Source organism: Schistocerca cancellata, chromosome 6 (assembly GCF_023864275.1).
Source record: "Schistocerca cancellata isolate TAMUIC-IGC-003103 chromosome 6, iqSchCanc2.1, whole genome shotgun sequence".
NCBI lineage: Eukaryota > Metazoa > Arthropoda > Insecta > Orthoptera > Acrididae > Schistocerca > Schistocerca cancellata.
In genome coordinates this window covers 522,092,400-522,117,705 of record NC_064631.1, presented here as the reverse complement: position 1 = coordinate 522,117,705, position 25,306 = coordinate 522,092,400, and the positions used below count along the sequence as shown (strand labels likewise).

General features: G+C 48.5%; 1 protein-coding gene across 1 annotated transcript in view; it reads right to left on the bottom strand.

The window, feature by feature from the left end:
- LOC126088410 (uncharacterized) overlaps positions 1 to 25,306 on the bottom strand; it is a 198,409-nt gene that overhangs the window by 14,576 nt on the left and 158,527 nt on the right. Inside the window, exon 6 of the mRNA XM_049906549.1 lies at positions 24,101 to 24,304. Coding sequence (XP_049762506.1) covers positions 24,101 to 24,304 — 204 coding nt within the window. The remainder of the gene's footprint in view (positions 1 to 24,100; positions 24,305 to 25,306) is intronic.

Here is a 25,306-nt window from a genome sequence, read left to right as displayed (position 1 = left end):
CAGGAGGGCTTCTGCAAAGTCTGGAAGGTAGGACGCGAAGTACTGGCGGAATTAAAACTGTGAGGACGGTTCGTGAGTCGTACTTGGGTACCTCAGTTGGTAGAGCACTTGCGCCCGAAAGTTTTGATCCGCCAGGAAGTTTCACTGCCTAGGTAACAGAAATCCTTAACTTCGTTAACTTTGGGGCCATCAATATTGATGTTAAGTTTCTCGCTGTTCTCATTTCTGATACTTATTACTTTCTTGTTTCTTCGATTTACTTTCAATCCATATTCTGCACTCATTAGACTGTTCATGCCATTAACATATCATGTAATTCTTTTTCACTTTCACTCGGGAAAGCAACATCACCAAGCGCGTCCTATCGATATCGTTTCACCTTTAACTTTAATTCCATTCCACATCCTTTCTTTGATTTCCATTATTGCTTCTTCCATGTACAGATTGATCAGTAGGGGGAAAGAATGTATCCCTGTCTTACACCGTTTTAAGCCAAACGCTTCGTCCTTGATCGTCCACTCTTATTACTCCCTCTTGGCTCTTGTACTTATTGTGTATTACAAGCTTTTATCTGTAGCTTACACCTACTTTTCTCAGTTTCGAACGTCTTGCTATTTTACATTGTCGAAAGCCTTTTCCAGGTCGACTAATCTAATGAGCATGTCTATTTTTCTTTAGTCTTGCTTTCACTGTCAACTGCAACGTCAGAATTGCCTCTCGGATGCCTTTACCTTTTCTAAAACCAAACTGGTCGTCACTTAGCACATCCTAAATTTTCTTTCTCACTCCTCTGTACATTATCCTTGTTAGCAACTTGGATGCATGAGCTGTTAAGCTGATTGCGCTATAATTCTCGCACTTGTCAGCTCTTGCAGTCTTCGTAATTGTGTGGTTATTTTTCCGAAAGTCGCCAGACTCAAATTCTGTCACCATCGTGAGGAGTCGTTTTGTTGCCATTTTCCCCAACGATTTTGGAAAATCTGATGGTATGTTCTCGATCCCTTGTCCTTATTTTTAGTTTTCCCAAGGCTCTCTTCAATTCTAATTCTAATACCGGAACCCTGTCTCTTCTAAATCGACTCTTTTTTCTTATTTCATCGCATCAGACAAATTTTCCCCTCCAGAGGCCTTCAATGTACTCTTTCCACCTATCAGCTCTCTGCTCTGCATTTAACAGTAGAATTCCCGTTGCGCTCTTAATGTTACCACCATTGCTTTCTTTTGACGTCATAAAAGGTTGTTTTAGCTTTCCTGTATGCCGAGTCAGTTCTTCCTACAATCACCTATTTTTCGATTTCTTCACATTTTTCATACAGCCATTTTGTCTTAGTTTCATCGCACTTTTTATTTTTTTCATTCCTGAACGACGGTGTTTCTGTATTCCTGAGTTTCCCCGTATCATTTTTGTACTTCCTCTTTTCATCGGTCAGCTGAAGTATTTCTTTAGTTTCCCACGGTTTCTTCGCAGTTACCTTCTTTGCACCTATGTTTTCCCTTCCAACTTCTGGTACTGACTTTTTAAGAGATATCAATTCCTCTAACTGTACTTCTATTCCTTATTGCTCTATTTATAGCCTTACAGAACTTCAGGCGTGTCGACATTTCTTAATTCTTCCGTATTCCATTACTTTGCGTACTGATTGTTCCTGTCTAATCTCTTCAATCTCAGCATACTCTTCATCACTATTACATTGTGATCTGAGTCTATATCTGCTCCTGGGTACGCCTTACAATCTAGTATCTGAATTCGGAATCTGTTTAACTATGATGTAATTAACAGAAATCTTCCCATAACATCTGACCTAGCCTAAGTATATCACCTCCTCCGGTGATTCTTTAACAGAGTATTCGCTACTACTAGCTGAAATTTATTACCGAAATCAATTAGTCTTTCCCCCTCTCATTCCTTGTCCCAACCCCACATTCTCCTGTAAATTTTTGTTCTACTCTTTTCCCTAGAACTGCATTCCAGTCCCACATCAGTATTAGATTTTCATGTCCCTTTACACACTGTGTTACCCTTCAGTACCTTCAATTTTATTAGCCCTTCATCTTCACTTTGCGAAGTCTGAATGTATACCTGAACTATCGTTGTCTGTCTGCTGTCGATTCTGATAAGAACAACGCTGTCACTGAGCAATTCGCAGTAACACACTATGCCCTACCTTTCTCTTCATAACGAACCTTACTCCCGTTATACCAGGTTTTGCTGCTGTTGATATTACCTGTACTTATCTGCCCAGAAATGTTGGTCTTATTTGCTATTCACTTCACTGGTCCCTACTACATATAGACAGCCTTTGCATTTAGCTTTTCAGATTTTCTAGCTTCCCTACTACATTGAAGCTTCTGACATTCCACGCCCCTTCTTGCACAACGTTAATCTTTCGTTGATTATTCAGTCTTTTTCTCATGGTCACCTTCCCTTCGGCAGTCCCCTCCCGGAGATCCGAATGGGTGACTATTACGTAATCTTTGGCCAATTGAGATCATCATGGCACTTTTTTCTATTACAAGCCACATGTCCTGTGGATATACTCATGTGTCTTTAATGCAGTGATTTCCATTGCCTTCTGCATCCTCAAGCCGCTTATTCTTCCGCCTTTAGGAGCAGTTTACCCGCCCCAACGTCAGAGTGCTCTGAACCTCTGTCCGCTCCTCCTCCCTCTATGACAAGGCCGTTGGCAGAATGAGGGTGACTTCTTATGCTGGAAGTTTTCGGTCACCAATGCTGATTATTAATCAAAATTTAAGCGGTTGCGTGTTTCGAAAGCGGAACAGATTATGCTTATGGTAACTAATCAAAGATGCTACGCCTAGCCCACGGTTGCATTCATTATTGAATTATATGAAACAAAATATTAACTTCTGAACGGTTTGCGTTAGGACGTTTGAACTGCACGGTTGCGCGCGGGGAATGATGGAAATTAGTATGGACATACATGGTTTTATTTAGTGACAAAGCTCACTTTCATTTGGATCGGTTCGTCAATAAGGAAAATTGGTGCGTTTGGGAGACTAAGACTCTACATTTAGCGATCGAGAGGTCTCTTCACCCTCAACGAATGACTGTGTGGTGCGCAATATCCAGTCACGAATTATCGTAGTGATATTGGCGTGGTGACTACCGAACGGTACGTGAAGATTTTGGGAGACGATTTCATCCCCATTGTCCACAGTGACCCTGATTTCGACAATAAGTGGTTCATGCAAAACGGATCTAGACCCAACGAAGCAGGAGAGTGATGTCCTTCAGGAGCTCTTTGGGGATCGCTTTCTGGCTCTAGGGTACCCAGAGGCCACTGACATGGGCCTCGATTGGTAGACATGCTCTCCGAATCAATACATGCGACTCTTCTTTATGAGGCTCTATTAAAGACAAGGTGTACAGCAATAACCCCAAAACCATTGCTTTGCTGACAACAATCATTCAACAGGTCATCGACAGCATCTATGTTCCAACATTTCAGCAGGCCATGCTGAAATTCGCTATTCGTCTGCCTACGTCATCGCCAATGATGGTAAGTATATCGAACGTGTCATAACCTAAATCCGGACATCTGTAGTTACATATACACTCCGTTGTTTGTAACTTACGTTTTTATAACTTTCAATAATTCTCACTCCATACTTGTTGACCTTACGCTCAAGACATGCTTGTGCAGTGATATCTGTGGTATATTCCAGAGATCTGGGTGTCACAGCAAATTCAGCAACGCGAAACGATACCATAGATATATCCGAGGACTCGCTCCAAACCGCAACGACGTATGGGAGGTGCATGAGAAGACCACAACTTCCTCAACGAACTGCAGTGCCATTGTACTGAGGTCACTATAGTGTTCAGCATTCATTCAAGAGCTTGTAACACCGAAAATGCAGATAGAACACCTTCCTCACTACCAAAAAATTTTCGCCGTTTGATATCCGTTGGTAGCTTGCACTGTATTTTTGATTCTGTAGCTGCAAGCTGTACTACAGAAACTACAATACGTAATCTACTTGCTAGTGTATATACTTTTGACTGTATATAATTCATTGTAATTGTAAAGAAAATAGTGTAAATTGCTAGGTAATAGCCAAGGGAACTTTACTGAAATTTATCGACACCAACGACAAAATGGTGGTAGCTGTGCCGTTGTTTATCTCTGCATATGGAGTGTGTCTTCAGCGTTGTGAGCAGCGAGGGGGGCAGAGAAGCTTGAGTTAATGAGTGCGGAAGTGTGTGTTGGGCGCTCCCGCCTACACGATGTGCACCTATTTTTTTTTTTTTTGTTGTTGTGGTTTTAGGGCGCAAAACTGCTATGGTCATTAGCGCCCAGCCCGTGACTTAAGACAGTAAAAAACCGAAATTGAAAACCAGCAGCAATGGAAACAAACTCATAAAATTGGAGAAACTAAAAGTAGAAAGAATGCTTAAAAATCCAGTACAGATTTGGTTGTCCCCAAAAAAAAAACTTCAAATGACTGACGTCATTGCACTGTCACTAATAAACTGGAGAACGCGGTCGGCTGAGCGCGTGTCATCTGCTAAAATCGACGATAGATCAGGCGATAGCTGTAGACGGGAGCGTAACGGATTAAAATAGGGGCATTCAATTAAAAGGTGTCTGACCGTCCACGGCTGAGAGCAGTGGGGACAGAGTGGAGGAGGATCACCGCTTAAAAGATGTCTATGGCTAAAAAGACAGTGCCCTATCCGGAGTCGAGCTAAAATTACCTCCTCCCGACGACGCGTTCGGGAGGAAGAAGTCCAAGCGCAAGGAAGGGCTTTCACTTCCCGCAATTTATTACGGGGAAGTGTTGACCAATGCGCATGCCATAAATGAGCAACTTGGCGACATAAACCGCTCCGTAGATCGGTGAAGGGAAGCGACTGAATAGCTGGCCGAGGAAGAGAGACTGCAGCCTTGGCCGCCATATCGGCCGCCTCATTCCCACAGATACCAGCGTGTCCCGGGAGCCAGAGGAACGCCACCGAGACGCCCCCCAGGTGGAGCAAGCGCAGACAGTCCTGAATCCGGTGGACCAGAGGGTGCACAGGGTAAAGAGCTTGGAGACTGAGGAGAGAGCTGAGAGAATCTGAGCAGATAACGTACTGTATCCGCTGATGGCGGCGGATGTAGTGGACAGCCTGGAGAACAGCGTAAAGCTCCGCAGTATAAACCGAACACTGGTCGGGAAGTCGAAAGCGATTTGGGGTGTCGCCAACAATATAGGCACTCCCTACACCTAATGATGTTTTCGAGCCGTCGGTGTAAATAAACGTGGCGTCCGTCATTTGGATGTGCACCTATGATCGCACAAATGCAGACGTCTGATTTGCTGATCCGCGAATATTGAGAGCACGGTAGGAGTGGAAAGGTGGAGGAAGCTGCAATTCCAACTACAGCCTGTCCCATAACTGTCCGTGACTCTGGAGACGTCCCGTTTTTTCCTTTTTATCGAACAGCACCAACAACGGCAGCTCAGCACTGTCGTCGCTACACTTTTCGTCGTGCGCACAGCCGCAACATCGTAAGGCTGTTAACTGGCAAGTATAGTAATATACAGGCTTTGCCTAGCAACCTTCCTTTCATGAAGTGTGAATAAATAGTTAAACTTGTAGGCCACCCTTGTTGTAATTGACCTCGGGCATTATTACCGCACAGGGTCCCTTTTCCTTTCCATGCAATCAGCGAGTGTCCTAAGCATATGACAAATGATTAACTATTTACTGCCAGTTATTCTGTTTAAAATCCAGTTTCAGTCTACATTTTCTGTCATAGTTACTGTTCATTCTTGTACAGCGTAACAGAGGCTACCTGAAGTGTAATTTCACTACCGGAACTAGCAACTAAAGGTTCAGAGAAAATGAAGAGTTCGCAATTTCATTTGTTCTAAATTGAACTTATCGAGTGACTTCTGCTGGTCTGATAGGTATTTCATTGTTATTTTGAAAGTAAAACCAATTACTCATTTGCTTAACGTAAATTAAATTCAGTCTTTCAATAATCTAAAGTATTTTCATTTTCTTTTTCTAAATTTTACATTACTTTACACTGAGGTTACTGCAATTTATTATTTTTACATAAAGTAATTTAAGTTAAGGCGTTAATTTATTTAACTAGAAACTTTAATTTTACTTTCAGTATTTAGTATTTCAGAACAAGTAACTGCAAAATTTGTGCTCTCATTTATTTTCTCGTGAACTGCTATGCTGTGGAAAAGTGTGACAACCGTGGGTTTGCATTCCAGTGATTATTTGCTTAAATTGTTTTGCCATTGCCTTCAAGATTCTGGAGATTCATCGCCGTAGCGGCCTTTTAGCTGATAAGTGTTTTCTTTGTTTGATCAGTGATTTTTGCCCCTTTTCTAGTTCGTGAGCGATTGCAGTATACTCCACCCATTTCAAAATCATCAGTATTTAGCTTAAATCTACAAGAGATTGTTCCTTTATATGAGTGTTTTACAGTTTCCTCCAGCCAACAGGTTATTTTCCTTCGGTAACGGTAGCCTTACTCACTGTAAAATTTCTTTAGGCATATGTGATCACAGTCGGTTAAATCAACCCAGTAAGCGAATTAGGAAGGGGAAGGTTACAAGCTCATCCCCCGTTCGAAACCTCAGGTTGAGCCCTCAGCATCATCGTTTAGTACAGTGACAGATGATGTTTCAGATGAACTTTAAGTGCTCTTAGTATTGAACATTCTATCGCAAAGGAACAGTTTGCTCGTTAGTGCATCAAGTGATGCTTTGTTAGAGCACGACAGTTGCAAATTATCCAGCACTTGTGTGGAAAAATGTGCGTCCATGTGCAGTAAATCGTTTCATTAATGTAATAAAGGGTACTAATATTTCATGTGTTCTAGTGTTATGAACCTTCTCAGAGGGCAATCAAACTGGTCACAGTTGTGGCCTGAAGAAAAGTTTTTTGTTTAGGGCGCTCAATTAGTAAGGTCATTAGCACCCAGTCACAAACGTTAGTGCACTAATAGCGTAGAAAAACGCAAGGAGGCAACACCAGAAAGTACTTACAAAGACGAGGATAAACAAAACAAAAGTTAGATCTCTCTGAACAAGTCCGTTGGTTGGTTGGTTGTTGGAAGTTTAAGGGACCAAACAGCATCAGTCATCAGTCCCTTGTTTCACATGTGGTCCATTCCGCTAATGTGACATCTCAGGAAAGTCAGAATAATAAAAGGAAAAAGGCCAAAAACGTAAAGGGGCAGTCATGTCGTCAATGGTAAAAACAAAACGTGGGAAGTCAGCAAGAGAACGAAACCAACGCTATGCTGAAGCACATAGGCAAGACCACATGTAACTTAAAAGGTACAACCGCTAGAATGTAGAAAGTACGTATGGGAAAAGGAGACTAACCAAGCCTTAAAAAAAGGGTAAAAACAGAGTAAAAGGGGAAGAAAAGAGGATTTCGGTCATGGAGGTGAATCGGGAATCTCCAAACACTGCTTACAGTGGGAGACACCCAAACACTCACCGCCCTGCCCCAAAACCAGAGATTAAAAACCTTAAAACTGTGAATAAAAACCACATTCCCAGAGGAAACCGAGAACCAGAGAGACCATCCAGGAATCGTCAGTCAACATCAAAGGTAAAGTGTGGGGGAGTCTGTACTTAGCACGCAGAGCCAGAGGGGTCATTCAACCAAAATGTGGGCTACTGACTGGAAGGCTCCACAACCACAAAGTGTGGGTGGCTCATCACGCAAAAGAAAACCATGGATCAGCCTGGTATGGCCAATGCAGAGACGACACAGTGTGGTCCAGTCCTTTCGGGAGAGGCGAAAGGAAGAACGCCATGGGACTGGTGTCACCTTAATCACACGAAGTTTATTAGACAGGGGAGTAGCCTCCCAAGAATTGGCCCATGACTGTGCGAAGTGGGATTTGATATGAAGCCGTAAATCCGCTGCAGGAGGGGTTACAGTAAATGGGGTAAGTGACTGCTCCACCAGCCAAACGATCATCGAGCATATTACCCGGGATACCCACATGGCCAGGGACCCAAAGGAAGTCAATGGAACAGGCAGCACGGTGAATATCAGCGAGATGGTCATGGATGGAAGAGACCAAGGGATGGCGCGAAAAAACACCGGTCAATAGCAAGAAGGCCACTCATCGAGTCCGTACATAACAAAACGCGGTGGTGTTGGGACTGTTTAATAAAGGTAAGGGCCTGGGAAATTGCCATCAATTCGGCAGTAAACACCCCACACGTTGGTGGCAGCAGATTTTCCGTTCCAACAGAAGACGTGAAGGCATACCCATCATGATCAGCAGATTTAGAGCCATCAGTGTAGAAAACAACAGCATCCCGAAACTCCCATAAAATTTGGCGGAAAAAGGAACGGAACACTACCGGGGGGATGTAATCTTTCGGACCTCGGCGGAGATCCATCCGAATTCGAGGCCGTGGAACCAACTAAGGCGGGTGGGGCGGGGTGGAGGGGAGGGAGCGAGGAAGGCAGAACAAAGAAGGAAGCTGAAAATCACGGCAAAGAGACGCAAGGCGGAGCCCACCCGGTAAACCCGCCCGTGGGCGGGAGTCGGGTGGGCGACGTCCATGGTCTGGGAACAGGATAGAATATAAGGATGAGTGGGAGAGGAACGAATAGCGAGTGCATAAGACACCAGAAGCTGGGACCGCCCAACGGAAAGGGGGAGGGGGGTATCCCAGCTTCAACCAGGAGACTATCAACTGGGCTAGTAGGGAAGGCACCGGTGGCCGAACGGATACCACGATGGTGGAAGGAGCAGCTGAACCATAAACTTGACAACCATAGTCCAAGCGAGACAGAACTAGAGCACGATAAAGACGGAGGAGGGAACGGTCCGCACCCCAAGAGGAGTGGGCAAGGAAGCGAATGACATTGAGTTTACGGAAACATTCTACCTTCAGGAGTCTGATGTGGGGCAGCCAAGTGAGCTTGTTGTCGAAAAGAAGACCCAGGAAGCCCAGGAAGCGAAACTGTGGGACCACAGGCAATCGTCGTGCAGCGAGATAGAGCTCTGGATCAGGTTGGATCGTACTACAACGACAGAAGTGGACCACGCGCGATTTTGAAGGAGAGAATTTAAACCCGTGTGAGAGGATCCATGCAGAGGCACGCCGTATAGCTCCCTGGAGCAGCCGCTCTGCAGATGCCATCGAGGAGGAACTAACCCAAATCCGATTTTTTTTCTAATTAACTACTCACCCGAAATCAATGAAACTGGCGTTACTTCTCGACGTAATTGCCCTGCAGACGTACACATTTTTCACAACTCTGACGCCATGATTCCATGGCAACGGCGAAGGCTTCTTTAGGAGTCTGTTTTGACCACTGGAAAATCGCTGAGGCAATAACAGCACGGTTGGTGAATGTGCGGCCACGGAGAGAGTCATTGTTGGAAAAAGTCGAAAGTCACTAGGAGCCAGGTCAGGTGAGTAGGGAGCATAAGGAATCACTTCAAAGTTATTATCACGAAGAAACTGTTGCGTAACGTTAGCTCTATGTGCGGGTGCGTTGTCTTGGTGAAACAGCACACGCGCAGCCCTTCCCGGACGTTTTTGTTGCAGTGCAGGAAGGAATTTGTTCTTCAAAACGTTTTCATTTTCATAGGATGCACCTGTTACCGTAGTGCCCTTTGCAACGCAATGGGTAAGGATTACGCCCTCGCTGTCCCAGAACATGGACACCATTTTTTCAGCACTAGCGGTTACCCGAAATTTTTTTGGTGGCGGTGAATGTGTGCTTCCATTGAGCTGACTGGCGCTTTGTTTCTGGATTGAAAAATGGCATCCACGTCTCATCCAGTGTCACAACCGACGAAATTAAAGTCCCATTCGTGCTGTCGTTGCGCGTCAACATTTCTTGGCAACATGCCACACGGGCAGCCATGTGGTCGTCCGTCAGCATTCGTGGCACCCACCTGGATGACACTTTTCGCATTTTCAGGTCGTCATGCAGGATTGTGTGCACAGAACCCACAGAAATGCCAACTCTGGAGGCGATCTGTTCAACAGTCATTCGGCGATCCCCCAAAACAATTCTCTCCACTTTCTCGATCATGTCGTCAGACCGGCTTGTGCGAGCCCGCGGTTGCTTCGGTTTGTTGTCACACGATGTTCTGCCTTCATTAAACTGTCGCACCCACGAACGCACTTTCGACACATCCATAACTCCATCACCACATGTCTCCAACTGTCTATGAATTTCAATTGGTTTCACACCACGCAAATTCAGAAAACGAATGATTGCACGCTGTACAAGTAAGGAAAACGTCGCCATTTTAAGTATTTAAAACATTTTTAATTCTCGCCGCTGGCGGTAAAATTCCATCAGCCGTACGGTGCTGCCATCTCTGGGACGTATTGTCAATGAACGCGGCCTCATTTTAAAACAATGCGCATGTTTATCTCTTTCCAGTCCGGAGAAAAAAAATCGGAGGCCTTAGAACTTTAATGCACCTCGTACAGGGCATGGACGACCAAGGGAGCGACAGAGGCCGCAAGTCCATCGATAGCAATGAGGAAAAGAAAGACACTCAAGACAGAGCCCTGTGGGATGCCCGTCTCCTGGGTCCGTAGAGAACTAAAAACAGTACCAACTCGAACTCTGAATGACCGATGGAACAGGAACTGGCGGATAAAAATCGGGAGTGGGTCCCGAAGACCCCACTGATGAAGGTTAAGTAAGATGTGATGGCGCCAGGCCGTGTCATAGGCCTTGTGAAGGTCAAAAAACACTGCAACCAAATGGCGGCGCTGGGAAAAAGCCTGCCGAACTGCGTATTCCAAGCGAAGTAAATGATCGATTGGAGACCGTCGCTCTCGAAAGCCACACTGGTAAGGAGACAATAGATCCCGAGATTCGAGGACCCAATTGAGCCGACGGGCTACCATCCGTTCAAAAAACTTACAAACAACATTGGTCAAACTAATTGGCCGATAGCTGTCAACAGATAGGAGGTTCTCACCAGGCTTAAGGAAAGGAACCACGATGCTATCCCTCCACTGAGAACGGAAGTCACCCTGGAGCCAGATACGGTTAAACACCCAAAGAAGATGTCGCCGTTGTGGAGCACTGAGATGAAGCAGTTGGTTATGAATGTAATCTGGGCCAGGGGTCGTATCATGAGAAGAAGATAGAGCAGGAAGAAATTCCCATTCAGTAAAAGGTTCGTTGTAAGATTCTGATTCACAAGGAGTGAAACATAAGGTGAAAGCTTCAGCCCACTGTTTCAGGTGGAGGAAAGCAGCTGGATAGGAGGATGATGCTGATGCCACTGCAAAATGAGTCGCAAGATGTTCAAGAACTAGTGGGTCCGTACAAACGCCATCTGGGAGGTGAAGGCCTGCGAGGGTGGACTGCTGATGGCAACCTCGGAGAGAGCGAAGTGTAGCCCATACCCGTGACAGAGGGACAGTAGAACCGAGGGAAGAAACGAATCGTTCCCAACATAATCGCTTGCTCTGTTTCATTAAATAACGGGCTTTAGCGCGGAGGCGTTTAAAGGTAGTAAGGCTGGCTACGGATGGGTGCCTCTTAAAGTGTTGCAAAGCTCGACGGCGATCACGGATGGCAATGGAAATGGCCGTACTCCACCATGGGACTTGCCAGCGACGAAATGGCCCAGATGAGCGCGGGACAGCAATGCTAGCAGCACGAACAATTGAGTCAGACACGTCACGTAGGACGTCATCAATACAACCCGACAAAGAGGGAGAAAACACGACCTGTGCAGTGTATAGAGGCCAATCGGCACGTTGGAAAGACCAACGAGGTAACCTGTCCACCGGGGAGCGTGAAGGGAGCGAGATAATCAACGGGAAATGGTCACTATCACAAAGGTCGTCGTGTGGCTACCAGTGTAATGAAGGGAGGAGAGAGGGAGAAGAAAGGGAAAGATCAATGGCAGAAAAAGTACCATGACCGGCACTGAAATGAGTAGGGGAGCCATCATTAAGAAGGCACAAGTCGTGGTCTGCAATAAACTGGTCTGTAAGAAGACCTCGTCTAGATGGAAAGGCACTGCCCCACAAGGGATGATGAGCATTAAAATCCCAAAGGAGGAGGACGGGAGGAGGAAGTGGCTGAAGAAGGGCAGTTAAGGCAGCAGGTGTAAGAGTCCTGTCAGGAGGGAGATAAGGATTGCTAACTGTGATTGCAGAGTCGAAGTGGACCCTAACAGCAACCGCTTCCAATGTAGTTTGAAGAGGAATCCACGTGCTAGCAATGTCTGTACGGACCAACGTACAAACGCCACCAGAAACCCGAAGGGATCCGACCCGATTTCGACAGAAAACACGGAACCCACGGAGGGTCGGTGAGTGAGCATCAGTAAAATGAGATTCCTGGAGAACCACACAAGCTGCAGAGTAGGACGAAAGAAGGGATTTCAATTCCGGAAGGTGACGATAATAGCCATTACAATTCCATTGGAGAACCACAGAACGATGGTTTAAATGAGGGCTGAACACGCTAAATCCAGTCATACCGCCGGGTCCCCACCCGTCACCGACAAGGAGGGGGCGACATCCATGAACGACATGTCAGAATCTGGTTGTGAAGTCGGGGAAGGGACCTCCGGTGACACCAGTGGCTCTTTGTCCCGGGACTTATGTATGTTCTTTTCAGGCTGAGATCGAGGAGGGCTGTGTGGCATAAAGGAGCCAGCTGCAGCAAGATCAGGAACAGAAAGAGACCAGGCGACGTGGGGGCCGACAGACCGCGGCTCTCGCTGTCGTCGCGCGGCAGTAGACCTTTGGCCTGGAAGGTGCCGGGAAGGGGCATCCCGGGAGAGGCGCCCTTGACCGGCAGACGCCGAAGGAGTGGGACACTTCTCTGGCTGGGGAGGGGGAGCAGCGCCCAAAGGTGAAGGTGTGGGAGCCGCAGGGGAGGGGGGAGTAGAGGGGTCCGGGATGGGGGTAAGGAAGGGGGAGGAAGGGATGAAGATGTAACCAAGGCGTAACTAGATGTCATGGATACAGGGTGAGTATTTCTTACGGGCCTCTTTTTTTTTGTGGTTTTAGGGCGCACAACTTCAATGGTCATTAGCGCCCTGACTACTCTAAGAATGCACCGCGAGGCACAAGTGGACAACAACTAAAAGGGAAAACACGATAAAAGACAGACTGACAGGCATAGGATTAAAAAACAGCATCATCAAATGTCCTGAGAGAGGTTTGTCAAATTGATAAAACGAAGAACACGAGCAACTGCTCGTGGGTCATCTGCTAAAATGGCATCGAAAGTACTTGGCAGGTTAAGATCTAGACGCAGTGTGTTAAAATATGGACAGGACATTAAAATGTGTCGAACCGTCAGCAAGTGCCCACATGGGCAGAATGGCGCCGGCGCAGCCGTCAGCAGATGGCGATGGCTGAACCGGCAGTGTCCAATTCTTGACCGGGCCAAAACTACCTCCTCCCGCCGAGAAGGGCGTGAGGAGGACGTCCAAGCCACGGGAAGAGGTTTCAAGGCCCGAAGCTTGTTGTCCGTAAGTGCAGCCCAATCGGCATGCCACAGCGACACAATGCGCCAACAAATGACCCTGCTAAAATCGGACGAAGGGACTCAACAAGAAGCTGTCCGAGGCGGGAGGACCGCAGCCTTGGCCGCGGCATCTGCAGCTTCGTTCCCAGGGATACCGGCATGGCCAGGAACCCACATAAAGCTAACCGGAGAACCGACGTCCACCAGCTGCTGAAGAGAGCGTTGGATCCGGTGTACGAAAGGGTGAACCGGGTACGGATCACCGAGGCTCTGGATGGCGCTCAGGGAGTCGGAGCAGATGACATAAGCAGAATGTCGGTGGCGGCAGATGTAAAGAGCAGCCTGGTAGAGGGCAAAGAGCTCAGCTGTGAAGACCGAACAATGGCCATGGAGCCGGTATTTGAAACTTTGTGCCCCGACAATGAAGGAACACCCGACCCCATCATTGGTCTTAGAGCCATCTGTATAAATGGAAGTCATGTTGTTGGACTTCGTTCGAAGTTCCAAAAAACGGGAGTGGTAGACCGAACCGGGGGTAACCTCTTTTGGGAGCGAGCCGAGGTCAAGGTGAACGCGGACCTGAGCCTGGAGCCAAGGTGTCGTGTGACTCTCGCCCACTCGAAAGGTTGCAGGGAGTGAAAAATTAAGGTGTTGAAGGAGGCGACGAAAGCGAACTCCAGGGGGTAGCAGGGCAGAGACATACAACCCGTATTGACGGTCGAGAGAGTCGTCAAAAAAGGAACGATAAGACGGATGGTCGGGCATTGACAGTAGCCGACAGGCATACCGACAAAGCAGTATATCGCGCCGGTAGGTGAGTGGCAATTCGCCAGCGTCAGCATGAAGACTCTCTACGCGCCTAGTATAAAATGCTCCGATCGCAAGTCGTAAACCCCGATGTTGTATGGAGTTGAGGCGGCGTAAGATGGATGGCCGTGCAGTGGAGTAGACGAAGCTCCCATAATACAGCTTGGAGCGGACGATCGACCGATATAGACGAAGTAGGACAGTTCGATCCGCTCCCCACGACATACCACTGAGAACACGGAGAACATTTAAAGAAAGGGTACAACGGGCGGCCAAATATGACATGTGGAGACCAGCTAAGTTTCCTGTCAAATGTAAGGCCTAAAAATTTGGTTGTCTCCACGATTGGGAGAGCAACGGGACCGAGTCGTAAGGACGGTGGGAGAAACTCTTTGTAGCGCCAGAAGTTAATACAGACAGTCTTCTCGGCAGAAAAACGGAAGCCATTGGCGACACTCCAGGAGTAAAGACGGTCAAGAGAACGCTGAAGACAGCGCTCCAGGACACGTGTACACTGCGCGCTGCAATAGATGGTAAAATCGTCCACGAAAAGGGAGCCTGATACATCAGCTGGGAGGCAATCCATTATTGGATTGATCGCGATGGCGAAGAGAGCGACGCTCAAAACTGAGCCCTGTGGCACCCCATTCTCCTGGCGAAAGGTGTCGGACAGGACAGAACCCACACGTACCCTGAACTGTCGATCCATTAAAAAGGAACGAATAAAAAGAGGGAGGCGACCGCGAAGGCCCCATGTATGCATGGTGCGGAGAATGCCCACCCTCCAACAGGTGTCGTAAGCCTTCTCCAAATCAAAGAACACAGCCGCGGTCGGGCGCTTCCGCAAGAAGTTATTCATAATGAAGGTCGACAAGGTAACCAGATGGTCAACAGCAGAGCGGCGCCTACGAAATCCACATTGTACATTGGTAAGTAGGCGTCGAGACTCTAGCAGCCAAACCAATCGAGAGTTAACCATTCGCTCCATCACTTTACAGACACAGCTGGTAAGCGAGATAGGTCGATAACTGGAAGGCAAGTGCTTGTCCTTCCCCGGCTTAGGAATCGGGACAATAGACTCGCGCCAGCATGCGGGAACATGTCCCTCAATCCAGATGCGATTGTATGTACGAAGAAAACCTTTACCCGCAGGACAAAGATTCTTCAGCATCTGAATATGAATAGAATCAGGCCCTGGAGCGGAGGACCGTGATCGGCCAAGTGCGTTTTTCGAGTTCCCGCATGGTGAATGGGGCATTATAACTTTCACAATTCGAGGAGCGGAAGTCAGGTGCCCTAGCCTCCTCTGCCCGTTTGCGGCGGAGGAAGGCAGGGTGGTAATGAGCGGAGCTCGAAACCTCTGCGAAAAAGCGGCCGAAGGCATTGGAGACAGCCTCAGGGGCCACAAGGACGTCATTCGCGACCTTCAAGCCAGAAACTGGGGAGTAGACCTTAGTGCCAGATAGCCGGCGCAGGCTACCCCAGACAACAGGAGTAAAACCGTTGAAGGTGCTTGTGAAAGCAGCCCAGCTGGCTTTCTTGCTTTCTTTGATAATACGACGACAATGAGCTCGTAATTGTTTATAATTGATACAATTCGCCACTGTAAGGTGGCGTTTAAATGTGCGTAAAGCACGTCGACGAGCACGTAAAGCGTCTCTACATGTTGCGGTCCACCAGGGGACCGGTACGCGACGTGGAGAAGAAGTAGGGTGAGGGATGGAATATTCAGCAGCAGCGAGAATGACTTCCGTGAGGTGTGCGACCTGGCGATCGCAGCTTATGAAGGTTTGATCCTGAAAGGTCGCCCTGGAAGAGAAGAGCCCCCAGTCTGCCTTGGAGATGGTCCAACTAGAGGAGCACGGAGAGGGAGTATGCTGCAGGAGATGGATAACACACGGGAAGTGGTCGCTCGAATATGTATCAGAAAGTGCATACCACTCAAACCGGCGTGCAAGTTGGGGAGTACATATAGAGAGGTCTAAATGGGAATAGGTGTGAGATGTGTCCGAAAGAAAAGTAGGGGCGCCAGTATTGAGGCAGACAAGATTGAGCTGGTTGAAAAGGTCTGCTAACAAGGAGCCCCTTGGGCAGGATGCTGGAGAGCCCCAAAGGGGACTTACAGGCCTCTGTGTAGGTTAAACGATCGAGGGACTTCTAATCCTGTATCTTCTTTTCCTTCTTATATACTGGGCAATCTGGTGAACGTGGGGAATGACTACCACAGGAGGGGGAACACAGGGACTCCCCTCATGGAGTGGTCGCCCACAGTCACCACAGAGAGGGGCCTGTGAACAGCGGCAAGACATGTGTCCAAAACGCAAGCACTTAAAACACCTCATAGGAGGTGGGCTGTATGGCTTCATATCACATCAATAGACCATAATCTTAACTTTCTCAGGGAGGGTATCCCCTTCAAAGGCCAGGATAAAGGCACCAGTATCAATGCGATCGTCTTTAGGGCCCTTCTGGACACGCCGAATGAAGTGAATACCCCGCAGTTCGAGATTGTCCCGAAGATTCAAAAAAAAAGTTTCAAATGGCTCTGAGCACTATGGGACTTAACATCTATGGTCATCAGTCCCCTAGAACTTAAAACTACTTAAACATAACTAACCTAAGGACATCACACAACACCCAGTCATCACGAGGCAGAGAAAATCCGACCCCGCCGGGAATCGAACCCAGGAACCTGGGCGTGGGAAGCGAGAACGCTACCGCACGACCACGAGCTGCGGACAATTGTCCTGAAGTTCCTCATCAGTTTGAAGGATGAGGTCCCTGTGAAAAATCACACCTTGTACCATATTTAGAGACTGGTGGGAGTAATGGACACAGGAATTGTGCCAAGATGGGTACAGGCTCGAAGGACTGCAGATTGGGCAGCTGAAGCAGTTTTTATTAGCAACGAACCCGACCGCATCTTGCTCAGGGAGTCCACTTCGCTGAACTTGTCTTCAATGTGTCCACAAAGAATAAAGGTTTTGTATTGGTGAAATTATCTCAATCAGTCGTGGTGCAAACTAGATAACAGGGGAAAGGTTTCGCCTCTAGCCGACGGGCCTGACCCTCTTCCCAGGGGTAGCCATGGAAGGGAAGGCCATAGGGGCAAGAGGAGAAGAGCTTGAAGAATCAGTTCCACCCAGAGAGACGGCCGCAGAAGAACAGCCAGAGTTCTGGACCCGTATGCGTTTCATTTGCATAGCGTCCGCCCTGATACCACCCACTCCGATCAGGGGCTCTCCTCATGGGGGCCACCCAGCCATAGTAAGGGCCGTCTGGCACAGTGGCCATTGCCGGGAGTTCCGATGCTCCAGGATGACTAGCAACCACTCCAAGGCATGCATGAGGTCACAGTTCAGGTATCAGAAGTGTGATCCCTCTGTGTTCAGGGGGCTCAACCAAAAGGGTACATAGCAACCCCACCACATGGGCTGGCTACCGTGCTGGCTATGCACCCTAGTATCAGACGATGTGAAAGAAAAGGTGGAATGTACTAGGAGGGCGCACGTCGGAGACACTAGGTAAGGTGCTCTTCCCCCAGAGTGGGACCAAGGAATGCCAAGAGGAGGAGACGATTACGCAACAAAGCCGGATTGTAAAACCAACAGAACCAGGAGGATAACGGGGGCCAACTTAAGCAAGGACACCAAGAGAGGGAGAGGAGAGGGCGACAGGAAAGGGGCAAGGAGGGGAAAGGGAAGAAAATGCAGCCCTGGAGAGAGAGAAGGCTGCAATAGCTCAGGGCCCCGTGCTCGCCACGCAAGTATCTACGAAAGATTTGTGGACCCCCTGGGGGGCCAATAAGTCCGTCAATGTAATAAAACTGAGGACACGAGCAGCTGCTCGAGCGTCGTCAACTGAAAGTTCCTGTAAGGTAGACGGCAGACAAGACAACACGAGAGTGGAGAAAACGGCGACAGGACAATAAAACATGGCACACTATCAATGGATGACCACAGGGACACTGTGGGGTGGGGTCACCGGACGACAAGTAGTCGTGGCTAAACCGACAATGCCCAATCCGCAACATGGCCAAAATGATCTCTCAGCAGGAAGTAGGTGAGGAGGTCGTCCAAGCCGTCGGGATCGGTTTGATGGCCATAAGCTTATTTTCATGAGAGAGGACCAAGCCTCAGACCACAACGATGAAACGCGCTGACAAAGAACCCCACTAACATCAGTTGATGGGACACGTAAGGAAGCTGTCCGAGGCAGCACAGCAGCCTTGGCTGCAGCATCAGCTGATTCGTTCCCAGGCACACCAACATGGCCAGGAATCCACAAAAAAAAAGACACGAGCGCCTGTATCAGCTAGTGACTGAAGGGACCAGTGAATTCGTTGCACGAGAAGGTGGTTCGAATATGGGTCACGGAGACTGAATGGCGCTCGAAGAATCAGAGCAGATGGCATAGGGAGAATGACGATGGCGGCGTATATACTGAACACCCTGATAGAGAGCAAAAAGCTCTGCCGTAAAGCTTGAACACTGGTCAAGAAGCCGGTATTGAAAGGTACCATCCCCAACGCCAAAGGCACATCCGACGCCAGCAGTAGTCTGAGCCATCTGCGTAAATAAAGACGTTATTAGCAAGCCTCGGACGAAGTTCGACAAACCTCGAGAGGTATATCGCAACCGCGGTCCTCTCCTTTGGGAGCGAGCTGAGTGTAAGGTGAACGCGAACCTAAGCCTGGAGCCAATGTGGCGTCGGGCTCTCACACACTCGAGAAGTCTTAGAGAGGGTAAAATCAAGTTGCTGAAGCAGGCGACTAAAACTCCAGGAGGTAACAGGGCAGAAACATACAGCCCGTATCGGCGGTCGAGAGAGTCGTCAAGAAAGGAGAAATATGACGGGTGGTCGGGTATTGCCACCAGTCGGCAGGCGTACCGACAAAGCAACATATCGCTCAGGTAGTTTAGCAGTAATGCGGCAGCTTCGGCATACAGACTCTCAACATGGCTGGTGTAGAACGCTCCAGTCGCCAGACGTAACCCCTGATAGTGGATAGAGTTTAAACGGGGTAAAATGGACGGCCAGGCAGGAGAGTAGACGAAGCTCCCATAATCCAGCTTTGATTGGACAATGGACCGATATAAGCCTAGCAGGACCATTCGATCTGCTCCCCATGACGTACCGCTGTGAACACGGACGACATTTAGGGAATGGGTACAACGAGCAGACAAGACATGTGGAGACCAGCAAAGTTTCCTGCCAAATGGATTACCTAAAAATTTTGTTGTTTCCACGAATGGGAGAGCAACTGGACCGAGATGTACGGATAATGGAAGAAACTAACGCCAGAAGTTCGCACAGACCGTTTTCTCACCAGAAAAACGGAAACCGTTAGCGACACTCCAGGAATAGACGGTCTTGACAACGCTGAAGACAGCGCTCCAGGAGACATGTTCTCTGAGCGCTGCAGTAGATCGTAAAGTCGTCCACGAAAAAGGAGTCTGAAGCATCAGCTGGAAGGCAATCCATTGTTGGATTGATAGCTAGTGCAGAAAGGGCCAAGCTCAAAACGGAGCCCTGGGGCATCTTATTTTCATGGCGAAAGGCATCCGACAAACCAGAACCCACACGTACCCTGAACATCGATCCATTAAAAATGCATTAATAAAAAGAGGGAGGCGACCGCGAAGGCCCCAAGTGTGCATGGTGCGGAGAATGCCCACCCTCCAACAGGTGTCGTAAGCCTTCTCCAAATCTAAGAACACAGCCACCGTCTGGCGCTTACGCAAAAAGTTGTTCATACTGAAGGTCGACGTGGAGCCACCGTCTGGCGCTTACGCAAAGTTGTTCATACTGAAGGTCGACGTGGTAACTAGGTTGTTTACAGCAGAGTGACGCCTACGAAAGCCACATTGGACATTGGTGAGGCGGTGTCGAGATTCGAGGAGCCAAACCAATCGAGAATTTACCATGCGCTTCATCATCTTGCAGACGCAGCTGGTAAGGGAGATGGGCAATAACTGGAAGGAAGGTGTTTGTCCTTTCCTGGTTTGTGTATGGGAACAACAATTGCTTCACGTCTGTGTGTGGGAACGTGACCTTCAGTCCAGATGCGATTATAGGCGCGAAGAAGAAAGCCTTTATCTGCAGGAGGAAGGTTCTTCAGCATCTTAATATGGATACCATCGTGCCCCGGAGCAGAGGATCGGGACCTAGCGAGTGCACTTTCGAGTTCCCGCACGGTGAAGATGGCATTGTAACTTTCACGATTCGAAGACTGGAAAGAGGGTGGCCGCAGCTCCTCTGCCTGTTTTCGGGGGAGGAAGGCAGGGTGGTAATAGAGCTCGAAACCTCAGCGAAAAAGCGGCCGAAGGCATTTGAGACACCCTCAGGTTCCACAAGGACTTCATTCGCTACAGTCGGGCCAGAAATCGGGGAGTGGACCTTGGTGACAGATAGCTGGTGCAGGCCACCGCAGACAACTGAAAGAGGACTCAAACTGTTGAATGAGCTGGTGGAAGCCACCCAGCAAGCGTGTTTGCTTTCTGTGATAACACGGCATTATGCACGGAGCCGTTTGTAAATGATAGTTCTCCATTGTAGGGTGGCGTTGGAAGGTGCGTAAAACACGTCGCCGAGCACGAAGAGCATCGCTGCATGCTGTAGTCCACCAGGAGACGGACTCTACGTGGAGAAGAGAAAGTACGAGGCATGGAATATTCAGAAGCAGTGAGAACAACGTCCGTGAGGTATGCGACCTGACTATCACAGCTGGAGAAGATTTGATCATGGAAGCTCGCCAGGAGGGTGAAAAGCCCCCAGTCGGCTTTGGAGATGTTCCAGCTGGTGGAACGTGGAGAAGGGGTGTGATGCAGGTGATGGATTACGAAGGGGAAATGGCCGCTCGAGTATGTGTCAGACGCAGCATACCACTCGAAGCGATGTGCAAGTTGGGTAGTGGATATTGAGAGATGCAAGTGGGAATAGGTATGCGTTGCGTCCGAAAGGAAGATAGGTGCACCAGTATTTAAACAGACTAGATTGCGGTGGTTCAAAAGGTCTGCCAAGGAGCCGCCTCTCGGACAGGATGCTGGAGATCCCCAAAGGGGATGGTGGGCATTAAAGTGTCCAATCAACAAAAATGATGTAGGAAGCTGAGCAATCAGTTGTATCATGTCTGCCCTAGTGAAGGCAGACGATGGAGTGCAAACAGTACAAATGGAAAATGTGAAAGTGGGGAGAGTAATTCGGACGGCAACTGCCTGTAGATCTGTGTGCAATGTGATGGGATCGTAGTAGACATCATCCCGAACCAGCAAGATGACCATCCATGAGCCGAAATACCTGTCACAGGTGGTAGGTCAAAACGCACAGAGGTACCGAGTGCCAGGTCAATACGATTGCATGGGCGTAACTTCGTTTCTTGGAGACCTACAACAAGTGGGCTGTGCATTCGAAGGAGCAATTTTAGTTCCTCTCGGTTGGACCGAATGCCGCAAATATTCCATTGAAGTAGTGACATTATGAAAACGAAAAGAAAAAAAAGAAATAAGAAAGGGTCACCTCGATGGCCGCTGAGGGCCTGGCTTCGAGGGAGCACAGCTGCTGCAATCGATAGGTGGTGAGTAATGGCCCATCAACTCAACAGTTCCATCTGCCACCTTCCTGAACTGGTCAGGAGGGGCAGCTTCCTCCGCCGGTGGAAGGCCAGATGATCGGCTACCAGCGGTGCGGCCTGGCGTTAGAAGATGGCCGGGGACAAACTGCTGGGTGGCGCAGGAGAAGAAACGCGCCTCGGCGGAGATGGAGAACTCTTCTTTCTATGAGCCTTCTTTGATGAATTACGTTTTGTCGAAATAACAATTGATGGCTGTTAAGTTTATGTACTCAAGGTATCTTCGCGTGTCGGTTCTTCTTGAAGGTCCGAGCATCTGACTTAGAGGTCCTCGTCTTAACAGTAGCAGATGATGTTTGAGCCTTAGGGTTGGTGGGAGGAAGAGGAGACGTTGATCGGGCGATCTTAGCACTCGCCGATCTGACGACCGAATCGCTAAATGTTAGATTTCATGTCTGTGTAGCTACCTCCCTGGTAGGCCGAGGAGAGGCGAGAACGGTACTGTATTGACCTGCCGGAAGCACAGTGGGCTTTCTGCTATTGAATAATTTGCGAGCAGCCGAGGTCGACACCACCTCTTTTACTCGAATTTACTGTATACTTTTGTCATCTTTGTAGACGGGGCAGTCGCGAGAAGTGGCAGCATGGTCGCCCATGCAGTTAATCCAACGAGGGGACAGAGGTGGACAGTCACCCTCATGGGATTCCCTGCAACAGGTAACGCATTTAGCTGCACTTTAACGAGACTGCCGTGTATGGTTAAACCGCTGACATTGGTAACACCTTGTAGGGATGTGTACATACGGCCGAACAGAAATGATCTCTTAACCCGCCTTAATTCGTGAAGGTAGTTGCACATTGTCAAATGTCAGGAATATGGTTCAGGTCGGTATGAGGTCCTTGACCCTTTTCATGACCCGATGGACGGCCGTCACTCCCTGAACCAGAGAGGAAAGACAGAATCTCCTCATCCGTTAGTCCGTCGAGTGATCTGGTATACACCACGCCACTCTACGAATTCAAGGTGCGGTGGGCCTCCACACATACAGGAAATGGGTGTGAGAGTGGCTCGAAGTAATTTTTGGGCCTGGAAACCACTCTGTCTCCAACAGCAAGGTACCGCTGCGCAACCGAGTACAAGATTTCACTGGTCCTGCAATCGCATCTACACCCTTCTGAATGACGAAATGGTTGACTGTTGAGAAATAGTGACCGTCAGATCTTGTGACAACAAGAAACTTCGGTGCTGGTGGTAGAATTTTCGAAACGAGTTTTATCTAGCTCTTTTTTGGGCAGAAGACAGGGAAAAAGAGAAATCCAGTGCAGACGAATCCCCCATGATTGCCAGCGTCTCCGATGGCGCGCTCCTTCCTTGTGGGGGCCCTCTCAGAGGGCACTCCCGCCCTAGGTGATTGTGCACACCTCAGGTCACACCTCCTAAGAAACAGACGGAGGGACCAATCGGCACGTTCGAAAGGTAGCAGCTCAGGCAATCACCCCTTCCTGGACCTGGCCTTTACCAGGGGGTAAGTGCGTGTCTTCCTTGTCCCCCAGGGCGGGAAACTACGCGTTACCGGCTACGCGTGCGAACGCGTGGGTCGGCCTTCAGACACGCACAGGGAGGAACAAGAAGTGAGGGAGAGAGAGAGAGAGAGAGAGAGAGAGAGAGAGAGAATGAAATCTCAAACGCCGAAGCGGAGAGTAAGACACAGGAATGAATACAAGGAGAACGAGGCAGAGAGAGAAGTAAGGGCACGAAAGCAAGGAGAAGAGTGAACGTAGGGAAAAACCAATAGAGGAAGAAAGCGCGAGGAAGAAGAATAACAAAGGAAACAGGATCCTGGAGTTTTCAAACTTCCATCTCTGGACGAAGGCTCGATACATTACTCCCAAGAAGAGGGAGTGCGAAGGGGAGGTAAGGAGGGGGGGGAGGATTGGGTGCGAGGAGGGATGGGGAAGAGGGGTAGGGCAGCCCAGAAAGGAAGGAGAACTGCACTAGCTCGGGGCCCCGTTCTCGCCACGCACGTATCCACAAAAGAGTGGTGGACCCCTGAGGGGGGGGGGGGGACGAAAATAGTTTCGCCTTGTCACAGCAACTGAATTTTACGTACGTACATATGTATGTATGTATATATGTGTGTGTGTGTGTGTGTGTGTGTGTGTGTGTGTGTGTGTGTGTATGAGAAAAATCACAAGGCTTTTCTCCTCCCAAAACAGACAAGCTTAGGATTTGATATATACATTACCTGAGTATCACGGAAAGGATTGACTGACTGGCCGCGAACACCTCGGTCGACCAGAGTCGCAATACTGGTTAGTGCAGAGTACGCGCCGCTAACAGCAGCAGCACCAGAAGCTGCTGCCATAATTGGACCCAGAGGGGTGAACATACTGACGAGAAACGCACCAGTCGCAATAACTGCCGTCACATCCATCACTTTGTCAACAACCTGCAAAAAGTAGAAAAATGTTACAGGAGTTAGAGCATTTGCTGTAGCCACAGGAAACAGCTGGAGTGAAATTACGTCTGCTCTCAATCCACTGGATGTAATACAAGTTATCTGTCGTCACGTTACCCAGAGACGGTTGGAGAACATCGCTTATCAACACAAATTTTATGGCTGAGAATTCATAATGTGACGATGGACATTACACTTTCCTTTGGCTCTGCATCGACACACTGACGTGCGGAATGACTGCAAGAAGTGAAGGGGAGCTGGAATGTTTGTATCTCTTTTGCATATCTCAGTGGACAACAAACAATAGAGGAATTTAAAAATCCCTGGAAAGTATTATGCAATATTGCTTTGCTGGTGCTGTGTGTGCCTGACGTCACTATGAACACTTGCTATGAGCTTGCTTGTTGCTGTGGTGGTTGTGGCCTGCAGTCCAGAGCTCTCCATGCTAGTCTATTCTACAGAAGCCTGTCCAACTCTCCCTGACTGCTGCAATATACGCTCAGATGACAAAACTAATCAGATACCTCCTAAACCCTGTCCGACTTCATTTGGTCCTACGTAGTGCAGTAACTTTACGTGGCATGGACTCAAGTCATTGGAAGTCCCTGTAGTCCATGCTGCCTCTATAGCCGTCTGCAATTGCTGAAGTGTTGTCGGAGTAGGACTTAATGTACGAACTGACTTCTCGATTGTGTACCTTGTATGTTCGATACGATACAAGTCGGGAGATCTGTGTGGCCAAATCATTAGCCCCACTTGTCCAGAATGTTCTTCAAATGAATCGCGACATTGAGGCCTGGTGACATGGCGTACTGTCATCCAAAAAAGTTCCATCATTGAATGACTGCAAATGGTCTTCAGCTAGCTGAACAAAACCATTTCAGTGACAGGTTCCGCTGGACCAGATGACAGTCCATTCCATGTAAACATAGCCAACACTTATGTAGCCACCACCAGCTTGCACAGTGCCTTGAAGACTTGAGACTTGCTTCG